The 14,977-nt window shown below is 34.0% G+C and overlaps 1 protein-coding gene across 1 annotated transcript; it reads left to right on the forward strand.

Moving 5' to 3' along the window:
- The first annotated feature begins 1,208 nt into the window (after nt 1-1,208).
- Nucleotides 1,209-14,196, forward strand: LOC149804988 (GTP cyclohydrolase 1 feedback regulatory protein-like). The gene is made up of 3 exons (XM_089946272.1): nt 1,209-1,330; nt 8,481-8,575; nt 12,368-14,196. Exons 1-3 carry the CDS (start codon nt 1,295-1,297, stop codon nt 12,543-12,545), a joined length of 309 nt encoding a protein of 102 aa, XP_089802398.1. The 5' UTR covers nt 1,209-1,294; the 3' UTR covers nt 12,546-14,196.
- Nucleotides 14,197-14,977: the final 781 nt, after the last annotated feature.

Consider the following 14,977-nt stretch of genomic DNA (forward strand, 5'->3'; position numbering starts at 1 on the left):
GTAATTGCTGCTTATTTAACATTATATTTACTTTGGTTTGTAGGTGAAATTTAATATGTGAGTGTTCTCATTTTCTGTTATGTTTCTTGATAAATAAGCCGAGTGAATATATTCAATAACAAACTTGTCATATTTCTTTAAAGATTTTCCGAATGGGTCTTCCATGATATGTTATAAATAAGTATGTCTATATTTAAAATAATAATAATAATGATAATAATAATAATAATAATAAAAGTATGCTGCATTATTGTTGTTTTGTATTTTAAGGTACTGTTACTGTTGGCATTGTAATACTTCTGATATGTTTTATTTGTAACTATGAACGATCTGTCTAACTGTTTATTGAAATATGTACTATTTGTTTAATATCGCGCGGCAAAAGAGCTCGTCACAAGCCGGTATTTTATGTAAAAAGACTATCGACGTTATACAAATTTTCCTGTATCTTGTATTTCCACTACGGACCTTTGAAACGTTAGACTTTTTTGTTTGTTTGTTTGTCATGCCCAAGTATCGAATGATGAAGGCATTCTCTTCGCTGCGTAGCGGCAAATCGTTAAAATAGTTGCTTTAGATGCATTTTTTTTTCTTGTCAAAGTTATGTATGCAGCTGCGTTTCTGCGTATATGCAGCTATCCACAGGGGTTCGTTACAAAGAAAATTTGGAGTATCCCTCCTTGAATCAAGGGATGGGGGTTCTAACCTGTAACAATATAACACTAAAACACCCCCATCCCTTGATTCAAGGACGGATACTCCGAATTTTCTTTGTAACGAACCCCTGTGCAGCTATCTACCTGTCTGTATACGGAAAATATCAAAATATCCAAGGGGAACAAAAGAAGAAGAAAATTATTTATATGTAGGACTATTTTTGTTCTCATTTATTTTCTCTGTCACTTTAGGAAGAATATCTCAGAATATTTGAAAAGAAAGGAAGCGGTAAAAAAAAGATTGTCTTTTCTGGTTTTTCTTTTCTTTTCGGATGTGCTGAGGTTTTCTTACTACCGTGACAAAGTTTTAAATGTTACGCATTTTAGTCTCACAAAATCATTATTCCAGGTAAAATACGAAAACAGCCCCTCCCAATAAGATATCGATTTATTAACTATTACATATTAACAGTAATCCTAATATATAACACTTTTTATGCTTAATTACAAGAGTTTTCTTCTTCTCCATGATGACGTGTTCTGGCTATTTGGTATTTTTGGTACGGGTACGGATAAGGGTTCCACTTTTTAGTCGACAACAGTCGCATAATTGCAGAAGTGGACAACACTTCAACGAAATGCCCTACGTTCTGATAAGTACACAGATACGACTTGTAAGACTTATCACATTTTTCATGTATTATTCAGTTAATATATAACTTCATCCCTAAAATAATAAAAAAAAAAACCAAGACCTTGACTATTCGCAACGCCATATTTTCCCACGTCGTTAGACACAGTTGCTCGACGCAAACTTAATGTTGAAAAGGGGAAAAAAAAGCAATAACCTGAAGGAAAACAATCATACCGAGTGACAAAATTAACTTTACGTCAGATTTTCCCCATGATATGTTCTGACATTGGACCCTGTCTATCGTACTATAAAATGTAATGTTGTTTAGGTCGACCAAGCAACAGAAATATCAGTAGACGTTGGTCTCTCTAAACACCCCAGGACACCGCAAGACTCCAAAAACACCTCAATATATATATATATATATATATATATATATATATATATATATATATATATATATATATATATATATATGCACCAAAGCTCTCAAAAACGTACCAAGAAGCGAGAAAAGCAAATACACATACGGACATTGTTACTATCAATGATTAATAGTACTGGTTGATGGTCCTATTTCCAAAAACCTACGGAAACTTTAATTTTATATTATTTTTTAAACAATTCCTCATTAAATGGCAATGCACCATACTTCTCATTTATTTTGTTATAAACTGTTTATATAAAAAATTTCATTTTAAATCATGCATCAAAATTTTTGACACATTTAGAATACATGACCAAAGAGTGTTACAAACTCCACAGGAGTGATTTCTTTTGATTTTAGGTAGCTGGGAAGGAAAATTGCTTTGTAATTTCCTTGATTTTACATCAGTGTCATGCTTGACATATCAGATGAAATTTATCTGTCTGAATATATAGGTCATTTAATGATTGGTAGTCACATACACAATTAATTATCAACAGTAACTTGCAAACCACCAAGCCGTTTAATTCAAATACACTTAAATCATCCGATATGTTCCATTGAAAGTAAAGTTTATCTAATGATGTCAGATCAGTTAAAGACATCTAAAGGATAATGTCAGGCACTTCAAAATAAAATATGAGTGGAAAAGGTGAACGTGACATAATAATGACCCAAATATTTGGTACCGGTGGCATCACAGATGCAAATACTACAATAGATTTTGAAAGTCGATTGGAACTTCTGGAAACAATCATCAATTAACAGCATCCGACATTTGCACCATACCTTATAAATAAATTGAAACCAAGATTACAGAAATATTTTTCAAAAAACCTAGCTGGAGAAATACTGAACGCATGAATTTGACAAATGACAATGCAGAGTCCATCAATAACATTCTAAAACTTTCCGTTGACTGGAAATTGCAACATGCGCAAGACCTAATACATAAATTTTTCAGCGTGACACAGCTCCATTTCATGGATGATAGAAGCACCCTTCACGACAGTGGGAATTATCAGTTAACAAAAAAAAGAACACATTTGCAACATACATAACAGCGTCTGGAGGTGCAAATCCGAAAAGCAGGACATTAAACGTATACATAAATCAAAGTACATATAATCACAAAATGGAAAATACACTGTAATTAATAAGGCTTTTATTATTATATACCTCTAATCATAAAAGATATATTGTGTTTTGGAAAGTTAAATATTAAGAATTTATAAGTATCTGTAATTGTAATATTGATTTATTGAATAGAAGATTTCGCTACTAACTTCATGCTCAGTAATAATTTAGAAATAAAATACCTTTGAAACTACATAACATGATATCTTGATATTTAAAGTCAAACAGTTAATACTTTGCAATTACTGCAAACAGTGTTGGAGTCTGTCTGAAATATTGAAATTAATAAGATTTTATTAAATATTTAATTATTTACATTATGTTCTAAAAATAAAGAAGGTCTAGAACTGTATGAAGTTGGTAAGCTTGAAGCAATAAAATCATTATATATTTTTATATCTAAAATATATGAATATACAAGCAACATCTATGCTACTTGGTATGTTCAACTCAGAAATGAATAAATAAATATTTGAGAGAGGAAGGCTAACAGAATAAAAAATATAATGAATCATTACACTAACCTGTATCGCAAATACAATGCTGCCTTTTCCCGCATCTATTACAAGACAAAGCAAGCTGGCGAGGCCTTACATGATTATGATATTTTAAATGCCATTGTCACAATTCACACAATTCAGTTCATATTATACCAAAATATTTCCGATCGAAATGTCACAATATAAACTTTATTTACTATAAATTAATCCAAAATGTGCACATAAGTATGCCAAACACCTTTATTAAAGCTTTGGATAAAAACTGGCATGTAATGAAAATGTTCAGCCCTTTTGTACAAATTTAAAGCATGTTGTGTATTTAATTTTTGAACCTTTTTCTTTTCATTCAAATCAGCGTGCATTGATTAACTTATTAAAAGTGACTTTAATTATAATTAACTGTTTACATATTTTTTTATAATTGCAGACATCAGTGAATAACCTTGTGATTAGTGGAAATGACCATTAGCAGTGTACAAAATATTGTTTCTAAAAGAAACATGATTTTTTATACAAGATTATAGTGTGCAGTAAATGTGACTTCTTTTCATTCAGATTAGTGTGCATTTATTAACTTAATAAAAGTGAATTATAATTAACGGTTGACATCTTTTTCAGCGACTTAAAGATGCATTGGTATTATATTTAATTGCAGACGTCAATGATAATGGTGTGATTAGTGGAAATTAATATTAGTGCTAATTATTGTTTTAAATATGCATGAGTTGGGGGCATATTGTCCCTTGAATGGAGTTGAAGTGTCTTGAGGTTGAAATGTCTTGGGAATTTTCTTGGGGTCGAACTGTCTTGCTCCCATGTGGTATTGCTAATCATTTATAAATGTTGATAAATATTCACATTACTGCACCCGAACACTCTTGGTTTAAATGGGAGTTATTTCCCTTGGCAACTCTTTGACCTCACTACTTTGCCCGTTACATAAACAATCGCTAAATATGCACACTTTTTGTTTCTTTGTTTGTTTGTGTTGTTCTTGAAGTTTAAATTAGGTATTTTATAGTCTTGATGTGTTCTTGGAGAGTCTTGGGGTGTTTAGTGAGACCCGAGTAGACGTCGTACATCATAGGACTACACGTGGTCGCAACGCTGTGAAATGGTATTTTTGTGTGGAGTGGGTGGATGTGTTCTTTGTTTGAAATTGCTCCAGAGCCTCCTATAGTAAATGATATAGGTCATTGTGGCATTTATCATTGATTATTTCCGTTATGATTGTCATTTTTTAGAATTTGATTCTGCATACTCATAAATGACTTTTATTTGCTTTATTTGGATCCAAATACAGCCATATTCCTTTCGAATGTTATTAATATTTACATTCCCCGAGAAGTACATATGACAAAGTCAATTTTAAAGTACATGGACATTAATGGACAAGATGAAACAAAAGGTGTGATCCAGTATACAATAGATTGTACGTAGTACTATGATGTCTCAATGAAATCTGCGCATGTTGATAAATACTCTAACTACCCAATATTGTGACAGTTAGACTCGTGCTCATTTCTGGACCAAGTTTAGTACTGGCCTAGGGTACATTGATACTCTAACTTCACCACCCCAGCAGTAATGCAAACTTAAAAAGATTATTATCATTCACATCCATAATTTCACGATGAAAATTACCCACAGTGACGTGAAACAATTTTTTTTAAAAGTTAAGTGTCATTTGCTATAGTTGTAACAAAACTATTTACTGTATGATCATTACTTTATTTCTTAGTATTAACCTTTACTGTGCACAGTAAATGATAATTGAACAGTTTCATTTATTTTATGGTGTTTTTCATTAAATCAGTTCCATAACATGTACTGTCATAATGGATTTGATGGATAACCACCTGTTAATAAGAATTAAGGTTTGCAGCTGATTTATTGAACTATGTGTTGCCCATCACCTTACTGTAGTTGGCCACCCAAGAACAGATATATCTAAATGTCATGTTCAGCTGAATATTTTGGACTTATCCCTCATCATGTATTGACAGGTCGCTGTGCAGATTGTCTGTTTTATTGTGGGTACGTAGCAGTGGTGCAAATATTCTTTGCAAAAGTTGGAGCATAGTGGCCATATAAATAAGACACTTCCCCCCCAGAAAACCAACAAAGTATCCAGCTTTGATTCTGAAATTGATTTAAGTCATAATTACTTTGTATGAGTTAATGTTATTGGCCAGTATGTCTTGTTACCCTATACCACTTAGAAAACAATGCTCCAGAAAGTCTCAGCATGCATACATATTCATTTTTATTCTGTTGCATTAGTAATCAAAGGGTGAGACATTGGTCAGTGTGCTAGCTTTCATTTCAAATCAGTCGGTCTGCCAAAAGTGCTAGGTATTTGGAAGTGAGCTGTGATGGGAGGTACCATAATGAGGACATCCAACAGTATTACCATGGCAGTGGAGAAATACAGTGACCATCGGTAGTATGCTATGAGAATAATTTTTTTTTTAAATATACAAAATCAGGAAATTTTGTCTCTGAGGCAACAGTTTTAAAATAGATTTTCAAAATTCTTCAATTTAATGAAGATCTTGTATACATGAGCAGTAGTAGGTCTATTGAATAATAATGATTTATTATATTCTTAAATTATATTAAATGGAATATTGTAGTTAAAGTCAACCTTAAATCATGTGCCCCATGTCTTGATGGCACCTTTTTTGAATTTGAAGGATTGAGTGGGTTCATTAACTTGCTCGTATTCTCTGGACATAAGAACCCCCATTGAAACAAAGCTTACAGGTTTGACGATACACCCTGAATGGGCCCCCCACTTGCTAGATAACAGGGATTTTTTTAAATTGAGGATTTTAAGTCATGTCACTAGTTCTGCTTTCACTGTTTAAATTGTGGAGCAGACAATTTGTTGACATTGTGCAAGGTAAAAGTTTATGAAAGAAAATCATGATAAAGGGATTGGACTGGATATGGTATGAATAGGATTTGATCACTTAAATGTGTACATGTAAGGAGAATCAAAGAGTGTTGTTTACTATGCTCCCTCATTATGTCACTGTTGCAGCAGAGAGTGTCCATCATGCACACTTCTCAAATCATCGATGTTCATGCATCGCCATGAAACGGTCTGTCTGCCAAAATCAGTTTTTGAGCAACGTTGCCAAATGTATCACTCTGGCTACAAGGCAATTGACTTTCCATATGATGCCAAGTGGAGAATACTGGTATTCAATAATGGGTGCAGTAGGAAATGTGTTTATCATGTTTGATCCTCTTTAACTGCAGGTGCAGATTTACATTTTTTTCATGTAGAAGAAAAAGATTGCACTTTATGGGATGTTGAGAAGCCATCTCCATCACTCTTTAAGTTCTCAGTGGTCTCCACTATACCTCAGACCCACATGTTTCAGGACTGGTCAGATACTTTGGGCTCCAGAGACTATTCATCTGCTCATTAATATCAAGGAGGAACCTCTCACTTGTTTTTTGGCTGCTATTTATACCTCCCTAGTATTGGCAAGGAGTGAAATTCATGCTTTGTCAGTGGAAAAGGGTTGTGTATGTTTCAGTGGTAAATATGATTTGGTCTTTTTTTATGGCTAACCAGGGTTTCTGGCCAAGAATCAACTACTCTTCTGTAGCTCCAGTTGATATGGCAACCATCATTTTGAGGTGGACTGTTTGGACAATTAAAAGAGCTGATCAGTCTCTCACAAAGAGTGATCTCTCTTTCATGGAAATCAGAGCCCATGTGGTCAGAGTTGTTGGGTCTTTATAGTCATTCATCTTTGGATGATATTATCAAATTCATCATCTGGCATTCTCATCAATTTTACCTTTATCAATGTTGCAACAGAGTGAGTATTTGTATATCTTGGGTCCATTTGTATTGGCCAATCAAGTTGAGCCATTCTCCACCCAGCTAACATCCTACTGACAAGAGTTATACGTTCGCTTCACATCTCATCTTAGACCATGAGCTTTCCAACAGGATAACACATTGAGCAATGAAATAATAGCAGGTAATATATTACTGTAGTTTGGGTTGGGGGGTACAAATATGTAAGACCTGCTAGTAGTGTATAATTCCTCCCTTTGCAATCTGATGTCCTTTGATTTAATTCCAAGTCGAAGGATGATATTCCAATTGACAGAAATGAACTGAAGTATCAGACTTTGATCATATTGTTTTTTAGATATGGTAGTTAAGATTGGAGGAGTGAATAATGCCCTTGGATTATTGCCAGGAAAAGACAGTGTAAAATCCATCCAGTTGGCTTAACTGTGATAATAGTTGCATGATGAGAAGATATTCATCACATGACATTCACCAATGCTTGAGTCACATGACCAAAACAACAATTTTGAATGAGCAAAAGTGCAGCTTTTCTAGCTATTCATGGAACAGTAAATTATCTCCTGTGTAGTTTGGTAATTGGAAATGGTTACAGGAGGTATGGTTGTATTATTCAATCTGGATTTGCTAGTTTATTCTGCTAATTAATTTGATACAGTAACATGCTGTACAGATTTCTGAAATCTCCTTCAGCTGACTAACTCAAAAGATACAATAATTATTGGTCACTGTCTGAAAACAATAGATATATGCATTGATGCTTTGCAAAAATGTCTGTGGAATGATTGTTGAGTTTCATGAATAAAGGAGATTGGGTTCCAAAGCACCCAACATAACCTAATACAGGTTTGGGAGTTGATTTATTGGACTTTATTTGTTTAATGGACAAGCATTTGTGTAAAGGTTATTACTAAAATGTAGTTTGATACTGCATATTATTTTATCTTCGTCTTTTTTCCACATTGATATATAACTAGAAACATGATGATACATATGAGCCACCTTTAGGTTAGCACAAAATGACATTTGGTGCAACCTCTTATTTTACCCTTCTGCAATATGTCATGGTGGAAGTAGCAGCCAATCTGTTTACTGTTGATTTACCAAAGAAAAGGCTGTATTGGTATTTGTAATTTCTGAATGTGTTTTTTCATTTAAAACGACCTTCGAATATTTAATGCATAAATTGTCAGCATTGTGTTTTATCATGCAAAAAGCAGTTCCTCAACACCTTAAAACATTGTAGCTTCACCAACATCCTGAGACAAGGATTTTTTTCTTCTTTCAGGAATGTGGCCCAACAGTAGTTGGTGATGAATACAGTGACTTAGAGTTAATGCAATATCTAGGAGCCATCTCGGTGAAGGCTCTTGGAAATAATTTGTAAGTGTATGGATGTACGTGAAGATTGATATGACTATCATTTGGGTTATAATCCTCATTGGACTACCAGAAAAAATGCAGATTTGTTATGATTGTCTTGAATTTTTATTTTATTAACATTCTTTAAAATACTGTTACCAGGTAATTGACAAGGGATCTTTCTAGTTTTGTGCAGGTAAATCCTTACCCTTTCTTTATAAGTAAATGTAGATGATACCTTGCAGCTGTGTGTGAATTTACCATGTTAATGTACACCTTATGCAATTTTTTATTTCCCACTTATTGCAGTGGGCAGCTAATGCTCACTCTGTGCTGAAATGCTGCAGTAGAGGGGTAAATACCAAATAGCTTACTACCATGATTTCACAGGCACAATTATATGCTCCACTGTATAGGGATTAGACATCAGACTGCTTGACAATTGAACAGCTAACGCATGAAGACAGACCGTCCATGACAACAAAGAGATGTCATTGATTCAGAACTGGGTCCAAGAGGAAGAATTATCAACGTGTCAATCAGATGCTGAACAGTTGAAAAATAGTTTAAAGAGTCTTAAGTATTCAATGCATGTGTGCTTAGAAAAGTTGGTCCACCTCTGTGTACAGCTTCTGTTTATCATTATCGCCAACCTGAAGCATTTGTGAGCATCCCTAAAGTAAATGTCATACAGTTCATGTGTGCATTCAGTACCATTTCAGTAATGAGTGTCATTATTAGAATTTGATTACAAACCTTTAAATGACAATTATTCACTTTACATGTATTTGGATCCTCCTACAGCCTATTTACAAGACTGAAAATATTGTTATCACTAATGTTGAAGTAATGGGCATATCAGCTTGGAGTTTTCACTAATTTAACTTCTCAGTATACAATGTGTACAGTTGGCCCAAAATGAAAATGATGTTGATGTGACCTCCAGAAATTTGCAAAATCTTGCAACAGATACTTCTAATTGTATGGCTATAATGACATTTAAAGAAAACAAAAACAAGAGCCACTAGTTTCTTGCAATATATATTTATTCTTGCATTAAATAGATTCGAATGTATCTCCTAAATGATTGCTGTGATGGCCATACAGAAATCTTTAAATGGTTACTTCTGAATGGATCGACATATTGACACAACATTTTCACTTAAACACCATTATAGCAATATGCATCTGGTTTTTAATAAAAGTGGTGCTCATCTGACCACCACCATGGCATCATCATATCCATCTTGGAAATCATATCACCAGTCTTGCATGAATACACTGCTCCGGTGGCCTGGTCGTTAGAGCATCTGCCTCGGATATAGGTCATGGGTTAGAACCCTGGCCAAATCATTCCAAAGACTTATAAAAATAGTACTAACAGCTGCCTCGCATGGCGCTTAGCATTAACAGGTTAGTGTTAGGACTGGTCAGTCTGGTGTCAGGATACTGTGACTGGGTGGGACATCATGCTACATGTCTGCGGCATGAAGCCTCAGTGCTAGACATCACTTTAAACTGCCACACTGCATACATTGTAATGATATGACTGAAAAATTCTTGAAGCTACATTAAAAATCCAAATCACAAACACACACACACTTGCATTAATACTATAGTGTTGTTGACATGAGGTGTCCACAACAATGCTTATAACAATATTTTCAATAATTTATGAATGAAAATGGTGCTGATCGAACCGCCAACATTTATTGCATCTATACTGCTGAAGGAACTTTGAAAACCAGACCAAATTAACATTTGGAGTCAAGTCAAAGGTCATTGCTTGCATTTTTGTACTTCACTGAAGTTATGAACACAGTGACCTGTACAGATGCAAGTGAGTTTTGTTCAGATTTTGTATTTAGTTGCATTCCAGTGATCCAGTCGATACTCAACTTTCTGACATTGATTTCAAGGTCAGCTATCTTGACTTGAGTTTTTTTTAGCTGCACTGTCTTATGAGCATGATTATACAAAAAAATATGAATGTATTTTTACGAAACCCAGATCAGGGATATATCTGATGAGCATCTTGAATGATGTTACTTAAAAAATAACTTTGTTATTTCTGCAAAACTATTGTAGAGATTTAGCCAAACTTACCATGTGTGGTATGTTGTTGTTGTTGTTGTAGGGTTTGTTGCCATTTTTCAGCACAAGATAGGCTATACATGGCCACCAGTATCTTTGGTGGATGAAGGACAAAAATGGTCTTATCTTGGATTCTTGGAAATTCTTGTTAGCCATCTGAGCATAAGTTCCTTTATTAAGTGGGTCTTGTAATTTGAGAACTCTTAGAACTAACTGATGTTTCTTTTAAATTGAATAAGACTAGAAAGTGTATAGGTATTTCATGAGATGTTCTTGTAGGAATGATTGAGAAAAGGGTTTTGATTGAATAATGTTACAACTCTATGGTCTTAATAGTTTACTTGAAGTAACAGAATAGAGCAAAACCTGACAAGTTTTGTAAAATTCAGCAAATAATTTTTTTCCCTATAATGCAAATTAAAAATTGAAAAAGAACTTAACAGTATTGCGAATTAAATCTCAAGTAGTTGCAAAAGTTCTATCATAAGTCCAAATGTATGAAATTCCAGTAGTATTCCAAATGGATTCTGATATTGATTGTGTTGATGTGCCTGTAGTCCCAAACATGCTATTGCACCAGTGGCATAGGGTGTGAAGATGTGCTAAGTCTTTTGATGTATCAAAATAATATATTCCAAAATATCCTTGTCTGAATTCACTATAATTTCAAATTAATGTTCCAGTCCAAGAATATTATTGAGCACATTGTAATTCCAATGAATAATGGCTTGAATAAATAAATCAAACCAAATTAAAGCTAAACACAAAAATAATACTGATTCTGAATCAGATGTTAAGGTGAGAATAAGTAATTTTTCAATTAAACAGTGTTATATAAAAAGCTAAAACATAATAATACAGCCAGGATGTAGGTCAGTCTCTATAATACATTCATAGTTGTCAACAATGTTGGATATTTCCGAGTGGAAAACTAATATCCTACATTCAGATACAAGTCAGCATATTTACTTTTATTGATAATGATTTGAATTTTTAATATATAATCTTAGAAACATATTACCTATGTATTATAGATGTTATTGGTCAGGTAGACCATGACCTTGATTTGGGACAACGTCAGGCATGAAATACAGATGTACATAACATAATAATTAAGAAAAGCCAACAAATAATACAACTTTAATATATGTAATAATAGTTAAAGTTATGGCCTTGTGCCTGGAATTAAGAAAGCTTGATTGGCAGTATTTTTCTACCCCAGCTTCCCCCAAAAGATTGCTATTTTCTATCACTTCATTGCATTAACAGCTGATGTAATGTAGTGATCAGTAAATGATACCGATTGATCAGAATAAAAACATGTGTCCCAAAAGTTACAGTACATGAAAAGATTATTGTAATTTTATGTCCCAGCTTTTATAGGCCATAAAAAAATTATTTGTGCAAATAATTAAGGATGTGCCAAGACTTAATGTCCTTAGGCTTACTGTCATTATGGTAGTAATCATGTAACAAGATAAATATATATATATATATATATGCAATACACTGACAACGAACAGTACAAAACTAGTATCTAACTACCCTAAGTGCTTTCAGCTCTCAATGAGTCTTTTTCTAAGGCAAATACAAAACATAAACAAGAAAACAAATAAAACACAAAAACCATTGTGTTTGCAATGTTATTTTTGTACACAACAGTTTTTGCATTTGTTATTTATATATATATATATATACATATACTTGTCTGTCTTTCAGCATCGAGTACAGGACTAATGACCCACCCAGGCTAGTGCTGGATAAATTGGAGAAAAGGGGCTATAGGGTGTTAACTGCAACTGGGATTGGATCCACCATTGTATGGACACTTCATAAAGAAGATGGACCTAACAAGCTCTCTACAGATGACAGCATGGGCATCAGAAATACAGTATAAGTAGACACAATGCACAGGAGTAATTCTGTTTCCTAATATAAACTCTGATCCATTTTCTAAACGGATCACATGGCATTAATAAAATGTTATTTTGTACACAGAAATGTGGGTATTATCCTATTCTAATTAGAGAAATAGAGAGTTCACAGAACCTTGAAAATTCTTTGAAACTGGGGGATTGCCTTCAATTTTGAAAGAGTTGTATCATTGAATTTGTTGCCAAAAAAATGTTTCCATATTCATTTGAATTTACTTGGAGGAATAATGCACATTAAAAGTTAATATTATATATCATGTTTTAGATTCGAACTTGTTGCTGCTTTCATGTTTTACAAAAATTATGCACAAATAAATTAAATGGGAGAAAATTGGTTGGATGAGGTGACACACAAGATGAATAGCTACCAGATGGTACAGTGTCCTTTTGATGTAGATAAGTGCTAATTAGATTTTTTCTTATCTTTTTGTACTTAATTATGTATTGCAGTGATAAACAAAATAACTTATGGAAAAAGGTAAGTTACTGTCAACAGATGCTTCCTGAAAACTTGAGAAGACCTTGAAAACTCTGTGCGCGATATCACCAGGTTATATAACTTTTTAAAAATGCCAAAAGGGTCATTGTAGTTTCTTGGGTTTAAGTGGTGTTTACAGACATGATTTTGGTCTTACGTAAGAAAAGCTGAAAAAATTTGAAGGGGGGTTTAGGGGTCCTCCCCCAGTGGGGTCTTGAGGGACAGCACCCCCGATCAAGGGGTCCAGGCCAAAAACACATTTTACACTCATCAAAAATTGCTCCTGTTGCAACTTATGATCATAAAATACACCAAAATAATCATTTGAAAAACTAATAAACTTACCAAAAATGTTCAATTTGAATTCAGTAATTTCACAATATTTATAGTCACATGAATTTGTTCTCCAATACTATTTTGTACCGCTCCAGTAGCCTAGTGGAAAGAGTGTCCACCTCGGATGCAGGAGGTCGTGGGTTCAATCCCCGACCAAGTCAAACCAAAGACTTACAAAAATGGTACTAACAGCTGCCTCGCTTGGTGCTCAGCATTAAGAGGTTAGTGTTAGGACTAGTTGGCCTGGTGTCAGAATAATGTGACTGGGTGGGACATCATGCTACATGTCTGCAGCATGATGCCCCAGTGCTAGACATCATGATAAACTGCCACATTGCAGACATCATAGCGATATGACAGAAAAATGGTTAAAGCTACATTAAAAATCCAAATCACATCACACATCCAATACTATTGATGCTGAAGTTATTTCATGTGCATGTCAGTGTTCACAATGTAACTAAGTCACAATAATTTCTAAATTTTTGCAGCAAATATATTATACTTGTCTGTTTTTATAAGAAATTGGTAAAATAAACAGCCAAGTACATCAACTATATACAAATAATCCCGTACATTCACTTGTCTTTCTCTCCAATAACCACAACCTGTTGATATGCAGGTTGAGCTCTTTCTGCGGCTTTGGCAAACATTTAATCTTCATTTTTGGCTCAGTGTGCAAATGTTGTTTTTTCTTCTCAATGAGATCCTTTTTCCTTTCAAGCTGGTGCTTGGCGACATGCAGTGCGCATATTCTGACAGAGGGCTACATTTGTTCTCTCATGCAATTAATTGCACATTTTCCAGATGCCTTCTGAGCTTCAATTTTTCCTTATGCAGCTTCTTTTATAGGTGCTGTTCCAAACTCTTCCAGCCGCAAGTACCGTAATTCAAATCTTCATTGCAGAGGTCACAAAATGCCAGTCCTGTAGTGTTCAGTTTTCTTATAAACTGACCAACTAAATTTCCGTCAAACTGACCAACTAAATTTCCGTCAAACTGACCAACTAAATTTCCGTCAACTTTTCACTCCAGCCATTCCTATTTCCATACGTTTTTTTAAACATTTATCTAAACTTTTTGTGTCATGGTCTCTCTCAACAACTCTGCATGCCATGTTTTGCAAGCATACTTCTTCTTTCCATTGCCATCAGTTTCCATTACACAAAGATTCATTGGAGGAATTTAAACCTTTGACCAATCAGAATACTCTTTACGAGAGTCCTGTGCTAACTAATATATGGAACGAATAATTTACAAGTGTCGTTGCAGAATGGGAACGGACAGTTTTTAAAAAAAACAGATTGGAGATGATATAAAAATGGACTATATCAAGAAAAATCTGATTCATGTCAGGAGAAAAGTGGAATTAAAAGTCTTATATTGACCTGACATTTCAGCTTGAAGCACTCCAACCAAAATTCTCTTCTCCATGTTAAGATTATATTGGAGACAGTACAGCGAAACTTTGTTTGGAAGGTGCAAGGTTTCTATCGTAGTAAGATGTAATGCTGAGTAGCACAAATTTAAATGTTACATTTTTACCATTAGGATTAAACAAAGAGAAAGCCTAATCACATT

The sequence above is a fragment of the Sinohyriopsis cumingii genome, chromosome 2, assembly GCF_028554795.1.
Source record: "Sinohyriopsis cumingii isolate HCF-2022 chromosome 2, ASM2855479v2, whole genome shotgun sequence".
NCBI classification, from domain to species: Eukaryota; Metazoa; Mollusca; class Bivalvia; order Unionida; family Unionidae; genus Sinohyriopsis; species Sinohyriopsis cumingii.